We start from the raw sequence: 22516 nt of genomic DNA, 5'->3' as shown, positions 1-22516 counted from the left end.
TTTAGAAATTCCTCCACAAATAGTGACGCAGCTGCTGCAGAATGACACAGGTGCTCAGCAACCTTCAGCTTTTTATATCCAAGTATATAAAGAATACAAGCAGTTGGCAACCAGTTGAATTGAGTCCACAATTAGAAGCAGACAACACACTCAGCATGTTAGTATGTTAGCACACTTTTGTTAAAAAATAAATTAGACAATAGTTATTTGCAAACCTTTGTCGACCTGTGTGAGAGTGATTGCAACCACACACTTACATCCAATCTCATTCTACTAGTGTGACCGAGCCATAACAGGTCAAGTGGACCCAAACTGTGCCAGCTAAATTAATTTGGCAGAATAAGGTCAACACTAAAGATTTACTGGATTTTTAAGCTATTTGTAACAAGCAGATAGGACATTTTGGGCGTCTTTTTCCCGGGGACTTTTTATTTTCTTTTTAGATTTGACTAAAGTGCCAATGTGAAGAAGTGAAATGAGAAAAATAGGAGACAGATATTAAGAACAAACAGGTTTTTCTTTGTTTTGTCCCCCAGTTGGTTTCAGTTAAGCGTTCATGTCTTCTCAAAGCCCTGGGTGCTCTGTGCTGGCCTGTTCTCACTTTAAACCTGTTGAGGGGCTCAGTGTGTGATACATTCATGAATTGGAAACAGTGCAGGTGCAGAGACTCTGAATTAGGCCCATCATCACATGTTGAGCGGCTCAGTTAGCTGAGGTCACTTCGTTTAACCTGGATAATCCAATCCAAATCCTCCCTGTAGAAAATATTCTCAGTTTCCAGGCAGTGCTGGACACATAAGCCTGTTTCCTCAACAAGATTATCACACACTGTTTCTTGTCTGCCTGCTTTCTTCTTTTGCTGGCATTCACGTCGTCTCTGTGGTACTTTCTCTGCCTTTACTATAGTCACAATGCTCTGTGTTCTTACTCCTCCAAAATCTTTTTTTCCCCTCCATGCCTATTTATTCAAAAAGGATAGGATGAAAGACGAAAAGGGTAAACGGTTTAGAAAAAGTCTGTCTCGTACTGATCATATCGGCTCTTATCTGGTGAATGAGGGCGAGCAAACTCTGTGATAAACACATCAAGATGCCCTTATGCTAGACTTCACTACAATCTCCGTTTTGAGGCAATCTTTGTTGGTATGAGCAAAGATTGGAATGGGAAACTTCAGAAAACTGCCCCATGTGATGTTCTCTGTGGATTTTGCCAAGTTTAAGATGTTTCAGTGAGTGCTAGATTTAGCACGGCAAGCTTTTTAAAGCAAGCTTTGTGTCCTTAAAATGGAGAAACGTTAGAGAGAGTGAACGTGGAGACCAAAGGCTTCACTGACGAAAGAACAAGAAATGAGAATGAGCTGCCTGACATATGAACCTCATCTACTGGGAGATTTTAAGAAACCAAAACAGGGACAGATGGATTTCAGTCCCCCCCCCCCCCTACATTTTCAGATTTAAAATTAAAGAGAGTGGCATGAAAAACTGTATCACTGGACTGAAGTAAGAGTAGAAAATAGATGGAGTCTTAGTGTTTTGCTTCACCCACTTCTCGTTCTTCTGTCACTGTGCTTTTAGCTGTCTCCCTTCAGATTGCCCCTGTGTGTTTTCAGCCATAATTACGCTTGAGAGAAGCACCAAGAAACCTATATTAGATGTCTGATTTGCTGCCGGTTTCCCCCAGCATGTGAGCTGTTCCATTAATTAGTATTGGCTTGTTTATGGGAAGGCAGTCATGGCCTAGATAACGATGCCAAAGTCACTTTTAATTAATGACCATAAAACATTTATGGACCCATAATTACACACTGGCAGCTAAGCCTATTAATATTGATCTGACCATTAATTATTCTGACTTTTCATTGGACTTATTTGTGCTGCCATCCCTTATTTATTTCTTACTTGACTTTATTTTAAGACATTAGGTCTGTTCTACAATTACAAGTCTGGCCTCATCGAGAGCATTAGTGAGTTTTGGGCATGTGTAACAGCTTGTAAATGTCTTGTTGCATTCTTGGCATTGTGGGGATTTCTTTTCTCTGGATTTTATTAGAAATTTAAAAAGGGGAAAAAAGAGAAAATGTGTTGTAAAATCTCCTTTTTTTGTCTAATCATCCTCATGTCCTGCAAAAAGTGCTTAAACTATAAACTCTTATAACTAAGTGAATTTGATTATATTTTCCGTGGTGTCAGCTGTAGGTTAGTGAAGTCCTGTCTTAAGACCTCGAGCTGAGGAAGTTGAACACCATCTTGATGCTTTGTGCCTAACGTGCTTTCTAAAGGGTGGATCTGACTGAGATGCTCATTGACACTTCCTGCTCATATAGTAGAGACTTGCCAATCCCGACGGAGCCTTGCCCTAAACCATAACATAATTTATCACCTACTTTACTCCAATTTGGGCCATAATTCACAAACTAAACATCACACTGGAATTAAATAAGACACAAAAATGATGATAAAGACCCATTAACCCATCAGGAGATTATTTATTGAGCTCTTATGACAGGGGGCAGAGGGGAGATTTTCTAAGATGCTAACCAATCAGGGGGTTCAACCTCTGCTGGCAATCATAAATAATGCAGGTTTAAGGCGCTACTACTAGAGACATTATTAGAGGGGCGTTCAAAGTCAAAGAATGTGAAATTAAAATCTATGGGAGGATTCCTCAGCAGCAAAGATGGAGGTAGAAGTCGACGTATCAGAGGAGAAACAAAGATACATTTTTTGGCGACTTTTGAAATTGAACATAAACAGGATGCTTCAAATAATTTCTCATCTAAGTCTCTGAAGGCGTTTCTAAGCCGTACCTTCAGACTTCCTTCTAGAAAGATTTTGTTTCTGCATTGGTTTTACTGATCAGACCCAGAAACTGTGTCCATCTTTTATATTAAATCAGCGTTTTGAAAGAAAGAAATGCTGGACAGATTTTTTTTTCTAAGCTCTTAAAAGATTTTTTTTATTTATTTATTTTTAAGTAAGTATTCTAGGGTTTGCTTGGGTCCAAGTTGGAACCTGACGAGTGTGGAATTTTTAAGACTTAAAAAAATTGGATATTAAAAAATCTTTTTGTTCCTGATGAGACACATGAAACATAAACATTCATCACATGTATTTTATTTTTAAAGTTTTTTTTATTTTCTTGTTTATGCTCTGCCCTGCTTGGATCAGCTGGTTGTTGTGTTTTTTGGGGTTCCAATAGGGGTAGGGGGGTAGACAATATGGCCCCCAAATTATATCACATTTTAAGAAAATTAGCAGTAACAATATTTCTGAATGAATATTTAAAAATGTAGTGAATGTTTTATCAATGCTTTTAGCTTGTAGGCAGTAACTTTATAAATGTGAGTAATGTTTATCAATGAGCTTCTGTTACCACTGACACACTTCAACATTTAAAGTGTGAATCTATTGAAACAAGCTGCCAGCAGCAGTCTACTGTAGTGTTTTTACATGGAAATGAAAACAGCTGCATGACACTTATGATTAGCAATAACTAAAGTAGCTCAAACTTCTAACAAAATTGTCACACAATAAAACCCACAAACATTTTCTACCTGGGATGTTGGAGCTTTTTAACGAACTGCTTATAGTCCTGCTTTACCAAGCAAGCGTCAGTTTGTCACTGTTTGCTCTTTCTGTCATGTGGAGCACAGCTAGCAAGCGCTACAGTGGGGTCATTTGTTTACATTTGAGTCGCACAGCACCAGCCGCTAGCACCTCCTCTGTGGCTTGGTTGTTTTTTTTTTTTGTTTTTTATTTTGTTTTTTTATCTATATTTATTTATTTATTTATTTGCTGGTTATTTGCTATGCTGGTTTGTTACACAATGTTTTGTTTGCCTGACCTGATTGGTGCACTATCAGGATGAATAAGTATACGAGGTAAACCGTTAGGAAGAGTTAATCTATCTTGCATTCATTCTAATAAGTAAGCCATTAGCGACAAACACAGGTTACCATCAGTGTTGCTTTCCTCCTTGGAGGCATATATCACAGGCATAGCCAGTTGGCGGTGAAACAAAACTCTGTACAGCAGGTTTCACAGACCGCAGGTAGCTCCTCTAATGTTAGCAACTCAACAAGCCTCGTTCCTGTCTATATCTGCCCCAATTTCGGGCAGATATCGGTCTATTTTGTTAGGCTCTAACACTAAAATGTGAGGTTGAAAGCCTAAAATCATAGTTTTAGGTCAAAAGCTTTGGGGAATTGCAAATTCTGGAGGTCTCAGATGGTGAGGGAGTGACATGAGGGGAGAGAACAGAGCATCTGGCCAGCATATGAGATGGAAGGGAATCCCAGGAAACTTGGTGACCCACTTCTTCCTGGTTTTTTTTCCTTTAATGTAACATTTGGACATCAAAGGAGTTGAGACACATGGCTGCCATCCTGTAATGGATCTCACGTGAGATCTAAGAAACTAGAGACGGAACAAGCATCTACGCCCTCTGTAATTTTCTCTCTCAGTAATTTTCCACCTACTGTATATTCATTTTTCTTTACCTACATTTCGTCTTTCTGCTTTGTTTTTTTTAACCCGCTTCACCTTTTGTACTGGATTTGTTTTTCCCAACGTTCCTTTCATCTAGCCAACGGCCGCCTCTTCCTCCCCTCCCCGCCACGATGATGTCTGATTGTTAACTCTCACAACAAAGATCTGTCTGTCTGTCTTTATCTCCATTCTGCCTTTTTTAATGTCTAATCAACGTTATCATTGCTGGATAACTTCCTGCTTTTGTGAAGGCAGTTCAAATATTTAGCGGTAGTGTAGGACAGCTAAGCAAAGTTTCTTCTTCTTTTTTTCGTTAATAAATCGATGGATTTCTTTTTATTTGTGTTTTCCTCTGCTAGTCCTCTGCTATCATGGAGAGACGTTCAGCATATCATTGTGAAAACCTCTAGAGCCGGACACCTCAGCGCTCCTGACTGGAAGACGAATGCTGCTGGTTACAATGGTAAACACTCACTCACTCACTCACTCACTCACTCACTCACTCACTCACTCACTCACTCACTCACTCACTCACTCACTCACTCACTCACTCACTCAGACGTAAATGAAAGCAGTAAAATTCTTGAATCTCTGTTGCATCCAAACCTGTTTACTTCTTGCTCAAAAAGAGAGCATCGAAATATATCTGCTTATGAATTCAGACCATCTACCACAGTGTTTTCTCAACCATGAACCACATTGAATTTCAATATCTTATCAGTGCCTCTACACAATAAAAATAATCGGTTACAAGTCCTATGTGACTGATTTTAATTAATTTTCAAGAAGTTCACTGAGCGGTGTTTGAAGTCTGGATGGGTGATAATCATTAAAAAACGTCTTTGAAATAAAGTTGATTTAACTTAATTGGAATTTGTCTTTATAAAGCTGACTTTTTGCCCCCCCCTAGAAGTGTTTGATATTTGTTTGAGGCTTTTGATTTACTGCTGGGAATCTGCGCTTCTTCGTTTCATACCGCCAGAATATCAAACAAACAAATAAACGTTACACAGAACAGAGCCAGTAGAGCTTTCACATAAAGCTTCCTTTGAGCTGTTTCTCTAGCAGGTGGAGCTGACGGTAAAGGTAAAAAGGAAACGTAACAGCTCTGTGTTAGAAAAGTCAGATCAGTTTGAACACAGGAGGATGATGTAAGGAATTTCTTTTTCAGCAGATCTTATCTTAACTAACCAATTACTGCATTGTGAAAATGTATATTTTTATTAGATTATTCTGAAGGCGGCTGATGAGAAGTTTCCAAAAATGTCTTGTTCTTGCTTGCTTAGGTACGGCGCTGCCAGCTGCCATCTGTCAGGGTCCATGTGGTGGGTGCTATTTTGTAACTTTGAGTGCGTACCTGTGTGTGTGTGTGTGTGTGTGTGTGTGTGTGTGTGTGTGTGTGTGTGTGTGTGTATTATTGTGTGTGTGTTGGAGAGAAACCAAGAGAGGGAGAACTAAGGGTCAGCCAAGCTGCAGGCCCAGTGTGCCTGGAGATTTTCCAAGTGACAGAGGAGAGGAGGAGGGGTGAGGAAGTATGAAAGGAATTCATATTTGATTAGCTGTACATATAAGCAGTCTTATTTTTTTCTAACTCTTTTCTGACTAAGAGGGGCATTTAAAACGTACGTGATAGAGTTTCACTTTGGTTGACGCGTTCTGATTCTTCTCGGGCAACAATTGTAGGACTCTAAAAGCAACTACACTCATCAGCCACTATATTAGGCACACCTCTTCATGAACACATTAACATATTTAATCAGGCAATCACATGCTCAGTTTTGAGGTGTAGGTGTGGTTAAGATGACCTGCTTAAGTTCACAATGAGCATCACAATGAGGAACAAGGTGATTTAACCCTTTATCACCCAAGTGTTATAGCGGCGTCTGGACTAATTCTCATCTGTCAGGAAGCATCTGAATTTTCCCGCTAGACCAAAATTGTTGAGGAGCTATGGTTATGTGAAGCACGTACAATTTAAATGGAGCTTTTTTTTTCTTTTTTCTTTTTGTTGTTTGTCTTCAGACACCCGTACTTGGTGAAAGCTTTGTGCTACTGTGACACATCAGACATAACCTCAAAAGTCATCTTCTCTTCTTTATGAAACCGCTTGCCTTTTATTATGGTCATTTGAAGACTGGTTATGAGATTGACCGATGGTTTAAAAACAAAAAACAGGAGCTAGGTGACTTTGAATGTGGCGTAGTGCTTCAAAAAAAAGAAAATATCCAGGGAGTTGTAGTTGTCTGGGTATAAATACCTTGTTGATGTCAGAGAGGACTGGTCAGACTGCTTTGACCTGATAGGAAGGCAACAGTGACTCAAATAAACCCCTCTTTCGTCCAACCTGGTGCTACCCAGTGAGGCCAGATTCTGTAAAAGGATGTTGACGCCGATGTTGTACTGTGGCTGCTTAAAAACGCAAAATCTTCTTAAGGAGCTTTAAGATGTAACCCTCTTCTGACAAACTGTTCGTAGCCAAAAACAATCGAATAAATCGGCCTGACTACCTGTGACTTTCTGCTGTTTCCTGCAGTCAGCCACCTGTATGGTTTCGGCCTGATGGATGCCGAGGCGATGGTGAAGGAGGCGGAGCGATGGAAGCAAGTTCCCACTCAACATGTTTGTGTGGAGAGTGCAGACCGACAAATCAGGTAAAACATAAGGCAGGTTGCATAATCTCTTATAAGTCATAAGTATGTGGACAAAACACTTGAAGCAGATTCGAGATCAGACTTTGGGAACCTGGCTGCAGGAATTTTACTCCGTTCAGTCACAAAAGCATCATTAAACTCTGTAAGCTGATGAGCGATGTTCGTAGTTGGTATTCCAAAATGATCCCTAAGGAAGCACGGGATATGGGAAACAGCCTCCCCCAACTGTTGCTACAAAGCTGGAGTGATCCAGCTTTGTAGCAACAGTTTTAAAAGAGCTTTAAAATTTCGCCAATTAAATTAAAAGCTTGGTGTTCCTGCATTAAATAATCATGGATGTCTACTGCTAGGGTGATTTGTTAAAAGAGTATATGTATATGTACAGTTTCTATGACACAAAGGAATCTGATCCCATCTAGTGTCCTCATATACCAACAAGTCTTATTAAATATGCTTTCATTCTGGCTAAGTCAGATTTTGTAAGCTGTTGTGAGAGCCCCTGCCGCCCCCACTCTTTGTTTCAATCTGTTCCCCCCTCTCAGTTGTACTGTCTTTCTATTTTCTTTCTTATTTCTTTCTCTCTCTGGTGTTTTGCACTGGCATGTGTTTCAGAGTGCAGTTGTGCAAGCTGTACCTTGATAGGGGCCAAGCATTAGTTCTGGCAGGGTGGTTCTCACATAAGACCTTTACTATGTGTGTGTGTGTGTGTACACACACACGCATATGTGCACACACTTGCATAGAGAGAGCCAGGGCTTCACAACTTGTTATTCTTGATGCAGCTGGAAGCCTGAGCTCTGTTCTGTGTTAGGCAGGCTGGCTGAACTTGGGCCCCGAACTGGTTTGCTTTCAGTTGAAGGCTCAGTGGCCAGCGACTGCACCATTATCACTGTCATTCTGTCTGTTCTGCACCAGTGCACAAGCCAGCCCATATGAGGCTTATGTAAAAGTCTAACTCCTGTCGGAGGCTGTTGTGTTAAGCAATCCTTACTGGTGGGTAATGAAGAAATATATGTGCTGTGAATGGGATTAAAGCATTGTTTTTGAACAGAAGTAACACTTCCATTAAGCCACAATAAGAAGAAAGTAAGCAATCACCAGAAACAAAAGGCGTTGTATTGTTTTTTGTTTTTTTTGCTTCTGAAGTGAAGGCAAAACAATCATAAAAGTTTTATCTGTGACACATTTTCAAATCTGGATTCGTCCCAAAAGGAGCAAAACGACCTCCTCCATAAACCCAAGAGTTTGTTTAAAAATAAAGAAAAGACGACAGCAGGCACACATGTGCAGTTAGTTTGCTGCCACATCTCTCTGGGCGTGTATTCTGTGCTTCTAGTGCAACTTGCGACATAAGTGCAGTCATCACCTCACTGCTGTGCTCCCACACACCCTCTGGCTGGCCCCTCTGACCACGTTTGGTAATGTCTGTCTGCAGCTGATCTCAGCACCACTTGGAGTATGCAGCAGGAAAACTGCATGATCCGAGTGCAATCAGACTGGTGGTAATCAGCCGTGCATCTGCTCGGTCCCAGCACGCACGGTTCAGCTATCTGTGCGGTGTCATAGAGCAGAGCTGTTCTGTCGGCTCCAGACTCCCCAGATGTTACCGCTGACCGCTTTCCAAATGGTCATCAAAACGGACATTCAGTGTGTTCACTGTTATTCGCTCCATCTAATCTGCTTCACCACCAACAGTTGTTTCTGTTTTGTACTTTATGTAAAAGTATTTGCGTCAATTAGCTGCTCAGACTTCCATTATGGAAACGCTCAGATAGAGATGAGGGACAAATGGAAAGATTATCGTAGATTATTTTCCTCTCCGCATTCAGGAAAACGTGTGCTGCTCATGTGCTGCTTTTAATTATAAATCGCCGTCGTTCCTTTCTTCACCGCTCTAACCGATGTGAGACAGATTAATTTAACGTACCAGCTCGGGTAATTTAAGCAGCATTTCTCAGCGGAAATCATCACTTTCATCTTGGTGGCCAGTGTTGGCCTTTTGCAAACACATCAGTCACAACAAATTGATGTTTTTTAGCAGTAATTAATAATCAGCAGACCAGCATTAATTACACGGTCTGAACAGCCAAAGCTGATTATTTTTATTAATGAAATAAGCCACTTTGTTACTGTTGTTCTCAATCAATTATCGAGCCAAATGCGAGGAAGTGTCGCTCCTGGAATTGCTTTTGATATCACGGGCTAGTTTGTAATTGCCTCGGGGCAATTTTACTGGCAAAGATGAACATCTGTACCGCATGGCTTCATAACTAGAAAATGTCGTGGTCGTGATTGCAACGCTTAAAACTGAATCTTTCAAAAAAGTTTCCAATATGGAAAGGTTCTCAGAGCATGTGCTGACGAACTGACCGGAGTCTTCACTAAAATCTTCAACCTTTCCTTGTCATCAAACACCGTCCCGCCCTGCCTCAAAACCTCCACCATCATCCCCATCGCCAAGAAGACAGCTGTGGCCAGCCCAAATGACTACAGGCCTGTTGCACTTACGCCTGTAGTGATGAAGTGCTTTGAGAGACTGGTCTGTCAGCACATCAGGGCCGGTCTGCCTCCCACTCTGGACCCCCACCAATTTGCCTACAGGACAAATCGTTCCACCGAGGACGCTATCACCATAGCGCTCCACACTGCGCTGAGTCACCTGGAGCACCGAGGAAGCTATGTGAGAATGCTCTTTCTGGACTTCAGCTCAGCATTCAATCATATCATCCCGGAGATCCTGGTCCAGAAACTGTCTCACCTGGGACTCTCCACCCCCATCTGCCTCTGGATCAAGGACTTCCTGACAAATAGACCACAGTCTGTCAGACTCGGCCCCCACCGGTCCAGCACCATCACACTCAGCACCGGGTCTCCACAAGGATGTGTTTTGAGTCCCCTCCTGTTTACGCTCTACACATCCGACTGCTCCCCTACCCATCTCTCAAACACCATCATAAAGTTCGCGGATGACACCACAGTGGTTGGACTCATCTCAAGGGGGGATGAGTCGGACTACAGAGATGAGGTCAACAGACTGACTGAGTGGTGTTCAGTTAACAACCTCCAACTGAACACCACGAAAACTAAAGAACTTATCTTGGACTTCAGGAAGGGCAGAGCAGACCCTGGCCCCACTTTACATTCACGGGAGCTGTGTGGAGAGGGTACACTCCATGAGGTTTCTGGGCGTGCAGATATCTGATGACCTCTCCTGGACTGCAAATACTACAGCGGTGGTTAAAAAGGCCCAGCAGCGTCTCCACTTTCTGAGAGTGCTCAGGAGGAACAACCTGGAGGAGAGGCTGCTGGTGACATTTTACAGAGCCACCATAGAGAGCATCCTAACGTACGGCATAACAACATGGTATGCAGGGTGCTCAGCTGCAGACAGGAAAGTACTGCAGAGGGTCATCAACACAGCCCAGAAGATCACTGGCTGCTCTCTGCCCAGCCTGGAGGTCACTGCAAACTCTCGGTACCTCAGCAGAGCTGGCAATATCATCAAGGACCACTCTCACCCCAGCAACCAACTGTTTGAACTATTACCGTCAGGCCGACGGTACAGGTCACATAAAACCAGGACAAACAGATTCAGGGATAGCTTCTTTCCCAGAGCTATCACCGTAGTAAATAAGCACAAAAACAATTGAACCTATTCCATACCGTCACTGTCATTATATTATGCTGCTATTCATACTGTCATTATATTAATGCTGCTATCCTGTATATATTGTACATACTATTGTTTGAGTACTTACGATTGTTTTTTTTGTACTTTTTATATTTTACATTTATATTTATTATTGAAACTTGCACCAAGGGAGTGGCACTCCAATTTCGTTGTACTCTGTACAATGACAATAAAGGCTATTCTATTCTATTCTATTCTATTCTATTCTATTCAATATATAATCAAACAACAGAACTCAATGGCTGTTCTCTCAACCCCCTCCAGCCTGCAAGAAATTATTTTAGTAACTCATTTTTGTAATGTTTTGAAGAAAGTGTAATGTTTTAGTTTCCAGTGAGTAAACGCTGCATGTAATCCATTGGCAGCAGTGAGCTGATGTGTTAAGTTGGCTCAGCTGCTCCATGTGTGACTCCTTTTCTCCAAAGTGTTGCGCTGGCAAGATGGTTTTCATTGTCCCCTCTTGTGGACTCGTCCAGGTTTTGGTGCTGTATCGCTGCTCTATTAAATCATAGCACAGATGTTATTCAAGGGGCCATTAGATGTTTATGTTGGCTGCTCGGTGAGCTTTCTGCTGCTGAGCCGTGCATAGCAGACCGAACAAATAATGTTCTTTGTCTTTCTTATCATGTTCAGGTTCTTGGTTTCTTTGGCAGAGTGAGGTTCAAGAAATGAGAAATATTAATATGGACTTTTTTCTCTCTCTCTTTTTTTGCATGCCCTTTGGTTTTCGGAGGTTAAATCAAAAGAAGTGAAGTGAAACTTTATAATTACATTAATTGTGTCATGGCAATTAGAGCCGTATCGCTATGGAGACGGCCACAGTCTAAGGTTTAAAATGCCTCAGTTCATGTAGAGTGATATTGGGCAGATAAATCCTGCACATCCCTTGCAGAGAAAATAACTGTCAGTATGGTAAGAGAGACGCCACAGCTGCAAGTTTATATTATTATTTTATATATTGTGTATATTTTTTTATTGGAGCTTTTTTGTGATAGTGGTACTTGTTCACTGCTGTCCTTGCTGTGACCACATCATTTCCTCTGGGAATAACAAAGTTTTCTGATTCTGAAAAACTTAAAGTGGTTAAACTGTGCTGCAGCATGTTGGTTCTTTTGATGTTTACACTCTGTTTTCCTCCAGAACCATCCGTCCAGAGCACGTGGTTCGGTCCGTGTACAAGGCGACAGGATGCACTGACAACCCCAACCATCACGTGATCTACCTGGAGCATGTGGTCGTACGCATCACGATTACACACCCTCGCCGTGGGGACCTGTCAATCAACCTGACTTCACCCTCAGGGACAAAGTCTCAGCTGCTTGCCAACAGGTACAGAAGCTACTGTGAATGATCTTTTTCAAAGGTTCAGCTTCATGAACTTGAAATAAAAGATCACTTTTTTCACTTTCTTTTTATGTATTTTTTTTTAATTTAGTTTTTTTTTTAAAAATGCATGCATGTGTATATTATACATTGCCAAACCAACGCCTTTGAGAATAATTTTTGGTAGCCCAGCGGGTTTGTGCTGTTCCATCTAAGGAAGAATAGCTGACCTTAATCTGTTTAATATTTGGGTTAGGGATTTATTTATAAAGCATATTGTCATGACAGAGGAGTCTAACAGGGGTTTATATGTTAGCGATAAATCTACATCGGTACCTAATAATTGCAATTCCTTCTGAAACTATATATATATATATATATATATATATATATATATATATATATATATATATATATATATATATATATATATATATATATATATATATATATATATAAATAAAAATAAAAAAACGTAATGTGCACCTCTTTAGAAATGTAATTACACAGTCCATAGGATCTGTGATTGGCCCATTCAGTACTGTAGGTTCCTCCTAAACATTTCCAGCTGCTGCTTCTTCTGGTGTGATTTTTCAAACCAGCTTAAAGAGAGAAACTGCACCACAAACTTGTGTTTTGGTGGCTATACTTGCTCGTCATCTGCAAATATAAATCCTGGCAAGGGCATCGGGCACTTAGATGGTAAATAGCCTGTATTTATATAGCGCTTTGCTAGTCCCAAAGGACCCCAAAGCACTTTACACATCCAGTCATCCACCCATTCACACACACCTTCACACACTGGTGACGGCAAGCTACATTGTAGCCACAGCCACCCTGGGGCGCACTGACAGAGGTGAGGCTGCCCGACACTGGCGCCACTGGGCCCTCTGAGATATTACATGAATTTTAAGGGGTTATGTCAGGAAGGGCATCCTCCATAAAATCCCCCAAATAGAACATGTGGAGATATCTTGTGTGGAGATATCTTGTGTGGTGATATCTTGTGAATAAGGAAGCAGCCGTAAGTTGCTGAGTCTACAACAATGCCAACTGTGACCCCGTCATCTTTAACAGGCTAAAAACCTTCTTTACTGTGTGCGACATCACAACAAAGGAGGCTCCAAAACTTCAGCCATAGGGAACCTAAAACGAGACACTGCAGTGCTCAGGGTCTTTGGCTGTATATCCTTTAGCTTTAGCTGTGTGGAGTAAATCAGATAAATGACACACTGGTGGAGATACTTTTTCTTCAAAGGAAAAGTTAGTAGCACTTCAAGAAAGAACTTCAAATAAGAAAGGAGGCCCTCTGAAGTTTAGAACAAGCTAAGTGTGATTGCATTACTCTCTTAAATTATTGTTATTTTTTTATATTTGAGCTCCAGAGGTTGGGCTGGATGCTTCTGTAGCCACTTGTCATCAAACTGAGTAATTTACGTGCTGTCGTTTTGAAGAAAACACAGAACAGTGCTGTGTTATTTCACAGAACATTATAAAAAATACCGGCACTGCCAAAAAACTGTTAAACCTTTATAGAAGGTAGTTGATATCTATCAGTCAAGAATCAATCAGTCAGCTCCTAAGTAGGAATATAACCTTGCGGCTCATGCACTGAAATAGTGTTCTGAACAAGTTCGGGAGCTTAAAATAACCAATGAATGAATGCATAGGTAAGACGGCTTCCTTTGCACAGGCTTAAAATGGCTTTATTCCACTTATTCATTTTGCTTTAGCATAAAACACAGAGTAAACAATTTTGTGTATAAGCTATAGAAGCTAAAAAGAAAATTAATTTGAAAATGAATGAAAATCAAATTAAACTCCTTACCTAACAGCAGTATCTGCAACTTCTATGGGCTGAAGTACACTGTTTCTGATCTTCAGTTATTAATTCTTTCATCTGTTTATTTTCTATTAAATTAATACCATCGCCGGACTTTAGGTCAGCTAAGATCTCTTTTTCATTGGTCTGCTGTGGAGTACTCCCCACAGTTTGTCTGGTTAATTTAGGAAAAATATGATCAACTGACAACAGATGGGAATGTGTTAAGATAATAAAAAAAATCATGTGGTTTATGTGAAAAACAGCTGCTCTCCCTTCAAAAAGCAAAGCAACCCTCAGCCCATCATACAGTCCTCATCACTTAACTAATATATTCATGGTTTTATCCCATCTTTGGTCGTTATTGTTGGCTCTAAGACCTCAAGCTGAAGCTTGGTGTTTACCATCTACAGTTTACCTGCAGTTGAACAGTGGCAAATATATCACTTCAATAGGAACACCCGCTCAGCCGCTTGTTAAAACAAATATCGAATATCAGGTAATCAAATGGCGACAACTGGGTGCATTTAGGCATGTATACAAGAGCAAGACGACCTGCTGAAGTTCAAATTGAACATCAGAATGGGGAATAAAGGTGCCTTTGACCGTAGCATGGTTGTTTGTGGCAGTCTGAGTATTTCAGAAACTGATCTGATCATCTGGAATTTTTCCCACGCAACCATCTCTAGGGCTTACAGAGAATGGTCTGAAAAAGAGAAAATATCCAGTGAGTGGGAGCTCTTTGAGAGAACTGCCTTCCTAAGGTCATAGGAAGGTAGCAGCAACTCGAATAACCGCTCGTTACAACCATAATATGCAGAAGGGCATCTGTGAATGTACAGCACATTGAACCTTGATGCATATGGGCTGCAGCAGCAGAAGACCACACTGTGTGCCACTACTGTCAGATAAAAATGGGAAATTGAAGCTGGATCAAAATAGGAAAGCAGTAGATTGGTCGGCAACATTTGGAAAAATGTTGCCTGATCTGATGAGTCTCAATTTCTCTGTGACTTAGAGTAGGGTCAGAATTTGGAATGCAAATGGATCATTCTGCTTTGTAATAATGGTTCAACCTCAGGTTCTTAACTTTGGACCCCTGGGTACCAACTGAGCATCATTTAAACACCACATGCCTATTGGTTTATGACCACAGCGTACCATCTATCCAGCTTACAACAGAATAATGTCACAAAGCATAAATCCTCTTGAACCAGTTTCTTCTATGTGACAGTGTATTAACTACACTCAAATGCCCTCAATGGTCCTCAATCCAACAGGACACCTTTGGCATGCGGTAGAACAAGAGATTCACATCAGTCAACCAATCAGCAGCATCTGTGTGATGCTATCAAGTCAGTATGGACCAATATCTCTAAGGAATGTTTCCAACAGCTTGTTGAATCTGTGCCACGATGGCAAAAGAAGGTCCAATCCAGTACTAGCAAGGTGTAACAAATAAAGTGGCCACTGAGTTTATGTTTACAACACTTTATCAACAGTTTTTGCTCATAAAAAGTGAATCAGCATCTTCCAACCAATCAGAATTCAGAGTTTTCACAGGTTTACTTAGCCTCTAGTAAATCTCAGTACTGTACACTGCGCATAGCTCATTAAAGGCTCTGATTGTTTGCTCTTGTATTTGCAGTGTTTGAAACACTTCCTCATCCGATAAGTGTCTGTGTGTTTGTAACTGTGTGTACTTCTGATGCACAGGTTGTTTGATCACTCCATGGAGGGTTTTAAGAACTGGGAGTTTATGACCACCCACTGCTGGGGAGAGAAGGCAGCTGGCGACTGGGTCCTAGAGATCTATGACTCACCTTCACAACTTCGCAGCCAGAAAGTGCCTGGTATGACAGTGTGAATAGTTTCTTTAACTGAATCATGTTGTATTCATTTTTTTTTTTTTACATTGATTTTTATGTTATGGCAACAGAAGAAGCAGAAGAGCCATTAACTTTCTCTGGAATAGGTAAAGTGCCATCAGGGCCATGCATGTTGCTCGGGAAGCCGTGAATTTTGTAACTGAAATTACCCACTAATTTACTGTCTCAGATGAAGAGTAGTAGGTTCTTAAAAGCTGTTACATCAGTCACTGTAATGCCATATAAACTACCTAGCTTTCCTTGGGTATCATTAAAACGTTTCGCGGTGGTTTCTGAAAATGCAGGGCGTAAAAATGTAGTCGGGTTTATAGTGTGACCTGATTATACCAGTAACTCTACAATATAAATATGAGAACACCCCAATTTACCCACCGCAAGGAGATAACGAAATACCTCTATTTAGGATAACTTTTATAAATGTCATCTTGTCTTTTCAGGCAAGCTAAAGGAGTGGTCACTGGTGCTGTATGGCACCTCTGTGCACCCGTACTCAACTGGGCACATAGATAAGCCTCAGTTTGCAGACCTTGATGAGGAATTCCCAGAGGAGTACCCTGGTAAGTGATAAATCCATTGCCGCCCACAGCAGGGTTGGTGACAATAGCAGCCTTTAGTAACATATTTGTCATTGCCTTTTTTTTTACTTCCCTGCTGTTGTGTCAAAATATTAGTATTGTAGTTTGTGATTTAAGGGTACTTTTGAAGTGCAATCAGTTAAAATAGATCATTTTAAGAGGCTATAAGACTTGAAACCCCTTTTTCTTTCTGTATTTGAATCCAGGCCCCTGTGACTCTGAATGCAGTGAGAATGGCTGTTGGGGTCCTGGACCCCACCACTGCATTAACTGCCTTCATTACTTCCTCAAGTTCAAGAACAACACCAGGTCAGACTGCTTTAGATTGTCAGAAGTTATATTGCTCCTTGAGTGTATACATCTACTCAAAATCAAACCTTCAGAATCGAACTGTATCACTCTTTGTTTTACGCCACTTGACTTTCTGCCAGAAAAGCTTTACATGGTGTGCTTTAGCCTTGTGTAGTACTGGCTCATCACAGCAAGAAGGTCCTGGGTCCAGAATAGGGATTTACTTTTTGTGTTGACTCTGTTGCTGTCCCCCTCCACATGTAGGTTTTCTCTGGGTACTCCAGCTTTCTCCCACAGTGCAAACACATGCATCACGTGGCATTTCTAAATTAGCTAAGGTGTCAATCTGGGTGTAAATGATTGTCTGTCTGTTAGGACAGTAGAGTCCTTGCAATTTGGAAAAAAATGGATGACTGCAGAGTCAGCCGTATTCGACTGCAGTCACTCTCAGGCAAATTGGTGAAGGTTTGCAAATACTTTGCTACATGTTGCAGTAAGTCTCCACCGATGAGTGTAACATGTCCACACGTGTCTCTTTGCACTCACGGATTCGACCCAAGTGGTTGCCATCTAGTTATAGTCTGGTTATACATTCTCCTTAAATGTGAAAGAACCCTGGTTCGAGACCGGGAGGAGACAAGAACCCAGCCTCAGTGACTTCACGGGCTTGTATGCTCCTAGTGCCAGACCCAAGCACAGATAAATGAGAGTATCGAGGGTGGAAGGCCAGCCACTATAAAATCTGTGCTAAGTCAGACGTATCGAACTATCCACTGTGGCAACAACCTCATGCTAAATAGGAGAGCAGTGGAAAAGTGCCTTACTGTTGGGTTTTCTTCTTAGATTTTTTTTTTAACAAAGAAGATAAAAGATTTCAACACATGAATAAACAAAACTAATCACAGACTAAAAAACAAATGATTGAATGATTGTCCTGGCAAAACTTTTATTCCTTTATGTTCTTCGTTGTAGAATTAGGAGCTAGAACTACTTGGATCAGCTCAAACCCTATGACCCACAATGCCAAAAAAAATCTTGTTTAATGAACTCCAACAGAGCCATTTGAGCCATCTCCTTTGTTAATTTAAAGGCAACACATGGAAAACCCATGTCTGGCCCAGCAATTGCTTCGTCTTTTGATCGTTTTTAGGAGTAAGAGGTCCAATGAGCAGACGGATCAATATTAGCTGAGGGGCTTTCAATCAGATAGTTTTCCAAAGGTAAAGTGAACATTGGTGCATACAAATCCCTCGATCTGTAGACTTAACCAGCCGAAGGCAACATTTCAGTTGTTTACATACCTCAGAGAAACATCTGTTCGCCAGCCTGTTTTGTGTGATTGGGTTTGATCATTAGGAAACCTACAGAAATTTAACATCTGCGTTTATTTTTAGTGCATTTTATTTATTTATTTTCATGTGAATCCAGAAAAAGAGTGTTTCTACGTTTTGACAAGTAAATCTGAGAGAGAAAAACAAGAACTGAGAACTGGCTACTGAGTTTTTGGAAGCTTTGCATTGCACTGTGCTTTATATAAGGAGACTGTTACATGGTGAGCTTGGAAACTTTCCTGATGGTGGCCTGATTAATTACACCACGTCAGTCTGATAAGAGAAACGCTGTCAGTCACGGTGTGTCCTGTTTGTCCTTTCCCCTTCTTAATTGTGTGTATACAAGCCCGTGTGTGACTGTAAATTTGTGCATGTGTCTACATTTTGTGCTTGCCCCCCGGGATCAAAGTCTGTAGTAATTGCCTTTGTGTCGGCCTGTCTCTGGTCTAATAAAAGACAGGCCGATGCAGGTGCATGAGAATGTGCAAGCTTAGGTGCTGCCTTATCATTAGCTCACTTTAGAGGTGTGCTGCCCTTTTCTGCCACCACAGGGAGCAATTGATGAATGAAGATTGGAGGAAGGAGGAGGGGTGGCAGCAGCGTCTAGTCATCAGATAATTACATCCCTACATGCGTGTTTGATGCTTCACATACACCAAAGGATGTGGGGGTCTTTGGAATTTCTTTTTATGTATTTTTGAGTTTGATTCTCAGGGTAAACTATCAGCTTGTAAATAGTAATCGATTACATTTTAAAAACATTTTCTTAGGTTCTGAGAGAACTATCGGTGTTTGTTGAGGGATAATAATATGCAAATATTTGTAACCGTTTATAAAGTACACATTTGAATTTAGATCTGTTAGCTTTGTTGGCATGTACAGGGGGCCAACATTTTGAATGCGCACCCTTCTGGCTTTCCAAATTTCTTGCCTAAATTCAGGTTTGAATTTCAAAGTTCCCTTCTATTGTCTTCTACATGTTTAATCAGTGTGTCGGAGACAAAATAAGGTTTGAAGTTTTAATTGGTGTCCTGGGTTTAGAGGTTACACTACAGTACATGCTGTTGTTACAAAAGATATTTTTTTCTTTTTATATAACCATTTCAGCAAACCAGGCATGTATTTAAGTTGGAGGATAAAAGCATGTCTTTTGTACTTACACACGTGCAGTGTGTGTCTTTTGGCAGAAGGTGCACGCTTGTGTGTGCGTTTTTTTTTTTTTGTTTTTTTTTTGCTCTTTAGCTCTATGGAGGTCATTACTTCAGGATGTGAGCTCGGGTTAAAATGATGGGGTGCTAAGGAGCTGTGAAGTTATTCAGTAGATGTTGGCCTGTTCGTTGTGTAAAACCTGCACGCACACATTTATTTTTGCATTACTTCACAGATATTTTATTGCATTTTAGATCATATTTGCTGCAGAGATTATGTATTTATTTATTTTTTAAATTTCGGTCTTTGGTTTTGATTTGGTCTTCACTGGTCTGCTGCTGAAGAACGCTGTCCTTCAGAGGAAACTACAGCCTCAATAAATCTTTAAGAAAAATGTGCTATAGATTTTTTTTTTACATGCTTTCATGACACCTTTTTTTCCATTCTTCATTTTTTTTATACTAAGTCTTCCTGTTTTGTATCCAAAGAAGTTCTTTTAAAAAAAAGCTTTGATGTTTTGAGCTCCACCTGAGTGTTAAACTTGCATAAACATGTTTCCGAGTGTAACTGTTCACTTATTTTGCGCAGCGTTGACTAATCAATCTGAAAATTACAACGTTTGTATAAGGTTGTAATTTTTTTTTTCCCTCACCTTTTTTTTGTTGTCTTTATATTTGTCTTCAAAACCTCCAAAATGACATGTTCCATCTCAAGGAGGTTATCCTAATGCTCTAAATGTAAATACTTTTCCTGTCTTCAATGACTTTTCTTTCCAGGATGTGTGTATCGGAGTGCCCCAGTGGATTTTTCCGTGATGATAGGAAACGTTGCAAGAAGTGCTCCTCCTCTTGTGAGACCTGTGTTGGTAGTCGTAGTGACCAGTGCACCACATGCAGGAGTGGTTTTAACCTCATCGAGGGCTCCCACACGTGCGTCGCCAACTGTCCTGACGGCTTCTACCTCGACAGCGGTAGGTTTCCCCGCAGGTCACACCGGGTTTGTCATGGCTAACCTCTGGGTCTGAAAAGTAAAGCTACTGCAGAAGTGCCATATCCTGCATATTTTTTGACACCCAACAGGGGGCGACTCCCTAAGTAAAAAAACATCCCGACAGGTTTATGGTCTCAGTCGCTAGTTTTAGATTTTATTTAAGAAAACACATTGTTTGTTTCGTAGAATAATAATGGATTGGATTTATATAGCGCTTTTCGGGGCCCTCAAAGCGCTTTACAATTCCACTATTCATTCACTCTCACATTCACACACTGGTGGAGGCAGCTACAGTTGTAGCCACAGCTGCCCTGGGGCAGACTGACAGAAGCGAGGCTGCCATATCGCGCCATCGGCCACTCTGGCCAACACCAGTAGGCGGCAGGTGAAGTGTCTTGCCCAAGGACACAACGACCGAGACTGTCCGAGCCGGGGCTTGAACCGGCAACCTTCCGGTTACAAGACAAACTGCCAACTCTTTGAGCCACGAACGCCCCGAATAAACATTAGAGTAACATAAACGAGAAGCAGGGAATGTGTTATAGTATATTACTGTTTCTCACTCAGATCTATGCTTCACTCGGTTTCAAAACGTCAGGTTTTTTTAAACCAATTAGTCACATCACGGTGGCTGTGCATTTCTTATTTACAGGCTGTCACACAGTTTTGTTATAAGTTTCTTGGGACTTCAGTTGTGTTTCTGTTGTGCACTTGTTTTCTTAAAATGCCAAAATCTCACTGTTATTCTCCGTGTCCACTGCACAATCATCTGTGCCTGAAGTTCCTTAGATTACGACTGTAGAGAAATACACTGCCATTTGTAAATGGTGGAGGAGGTTTCTAAAAACCTCCACCCTTAGCAGTAACTATCACCAGTCTGCTTTCATTCACCACACCAGAATGATGCCATTGTACCCTTGAGGTAATGTCTAGCCGCTTGTTTATTGTAATGCACTTGCTGATTCAAGCTGAACTGAAAAGTTTGTGGTAGTGAACCGTTTGGCTACGTCAAATTAAAGTGGAATAAAACATGAAATAAAGCAGATCTGCAGGAAGATTATGCTTGGATTAGGTTTACAATCATTTTTCCTTTCTTTTTTTTCTTCCTGTGTTAAATTCTGGCATGTAAAGTATTCAGTAGTGCAGTAGTATTCACAGAAAGTATGCGCTTTACGGGTTCAGAATTTTTGCCAGTGTTTTTTTTTTTTTTTTTTGTTAATAAAAACAAACCAGAAATGAGAGACTGACACTATGTATATATTATAATTATGTCTTTGTATTTGCCAGGATAGTGTGTAAGCCCTGGCAGCTCTGAGAGTCTCTGGCAGCAGATCTGAGATATTCTGATGCAAGTTTAATCATAACATTTTAACAGGCCAAGATGTAGTGGGTACATTTTCCCTTTTGGAATGGCAGCATAGCCGAGGGTTTTTTGGTTGTTGTTGTTTTTTTTAAATAAGAAAACTGGAGTTTATTTTCTTTTTAACATTCTGACAGCAACGTTGACATTATTTTGTTACCATATCACGGATAAACCAATGTAAGCTAGGCTCGCTGTGCTATTGATGTTAAAATTAGTGCATATATACTAAATGACAAAGCGTTTGACCAGGATTGTACTATTTATTGTGGTTTCACTAAATCTTTTCTAATCATTAATCATTTTGTGAATTGTTTAAAATGCAAAAATATTCAAGAAACCCTGATATAACATGGAGAAGGGTAGAAATCAGCAGCAGATGGTTTTTATACCCATTTTAAAAACCCTACAATTTCTAAAGAATTTATATTGATTGATGAGCCAAATTACACTCTAATGTTCACCTACAGCTCTGAGCCAAAATGCCACAACAACATATCGTCCAACTTTTCTTGGAAACCAGTCCGTAGCCTGCTCATGTCCTTCCTTCATCCTGTAAGGATTCCTAAAAATCCAAAAAATCCAACCAGCATTCTTACTTACAGTCTCCTCGTCCTTTCAGGGAATGATAAAACATGTTATTAGCATAACTTTTTGGCAATCACCATTGCTACAGAGGAGTCCATGTGCTTTGTGTCAAAGCGTGTCATTGACTTTAGTCTGCCTTTTGAAATATTCATCCAGATTCCCATCCTCCCTCAACACTATAATCTTCTTTCAGCCCCACAGAACCTTTCACCCCTCATCTCGCTATCTCGATTTCCTCCTCTTTTTTTTTTTTTTCCTTTTTTGTCCTTTTTGCCTCTTCTTCTCAATATTCTCTCATAACTTTACTCGCTGGTCTTCCTCACACATTCGACTCCAACTGATACTCTTCATCACTCTTTCCCCTCTATT

The 22516-nt window shown here is 40.7% G+C and overlaps 1 protein-coding gene across 3 annotated transcripts in view; it reads left to right on the top strand.

Moving 5' to 3' along the window:
* The window catches only part of pcsk5b (proprotein convertase subtilisin/kexin type 5b), an 88624-nt gene that overhangs the window by 39924 nt on the left and 26184 nt on the right, over positions 1-22516 (top strand). For all 3 annotated transcript variants that reach the window (XM_026187563.1, XM_026187565.1, XM_026187564.1), the window contains exons 10-16: positions 4847-4950; positions 7021-7138; positions 11970-12158; positions 15691-15827; positions 16301-16420; positions 16645-16747; positions 19986-20179. In XM_026187563.1, coding sequence (XP_026043348.1) covers positions 4847-4950; positions 7021-7138; positions 11970-12158; positions 15691-15827; positions 16301-16420; positions 16645-16747; positions 19986-20179 — 965 coding nt within the window. The remainder of the gene's footprint in view (positions 1-4846; positions 4951-7020; positions 7139-11969; positions 12159-15690; positions 15828-16300; positions 16421-16644; positions 16748-19985; positions 20180-22516) is intronic.

Source organism: Astatotilapia calliptera, chromosome 12 (genome assembly GCF_900246225.1).
Source record: "Astatotilapia calliptera chromosome 12, fAstCal1.2, whole genome shotgun sequence".
Lineage (NCBI taxonomy): Eukaryota > Metazoa > Chordata > Actinopteri > Cichliformes > Cichlidae > Astatotilapia > Astatotilapia calliptera.
The sequence above is the reverse complement of the archived record's forward strand: the minus strand, read 5'-3'. Positions and strand labels throughout refer to the sequence as shown.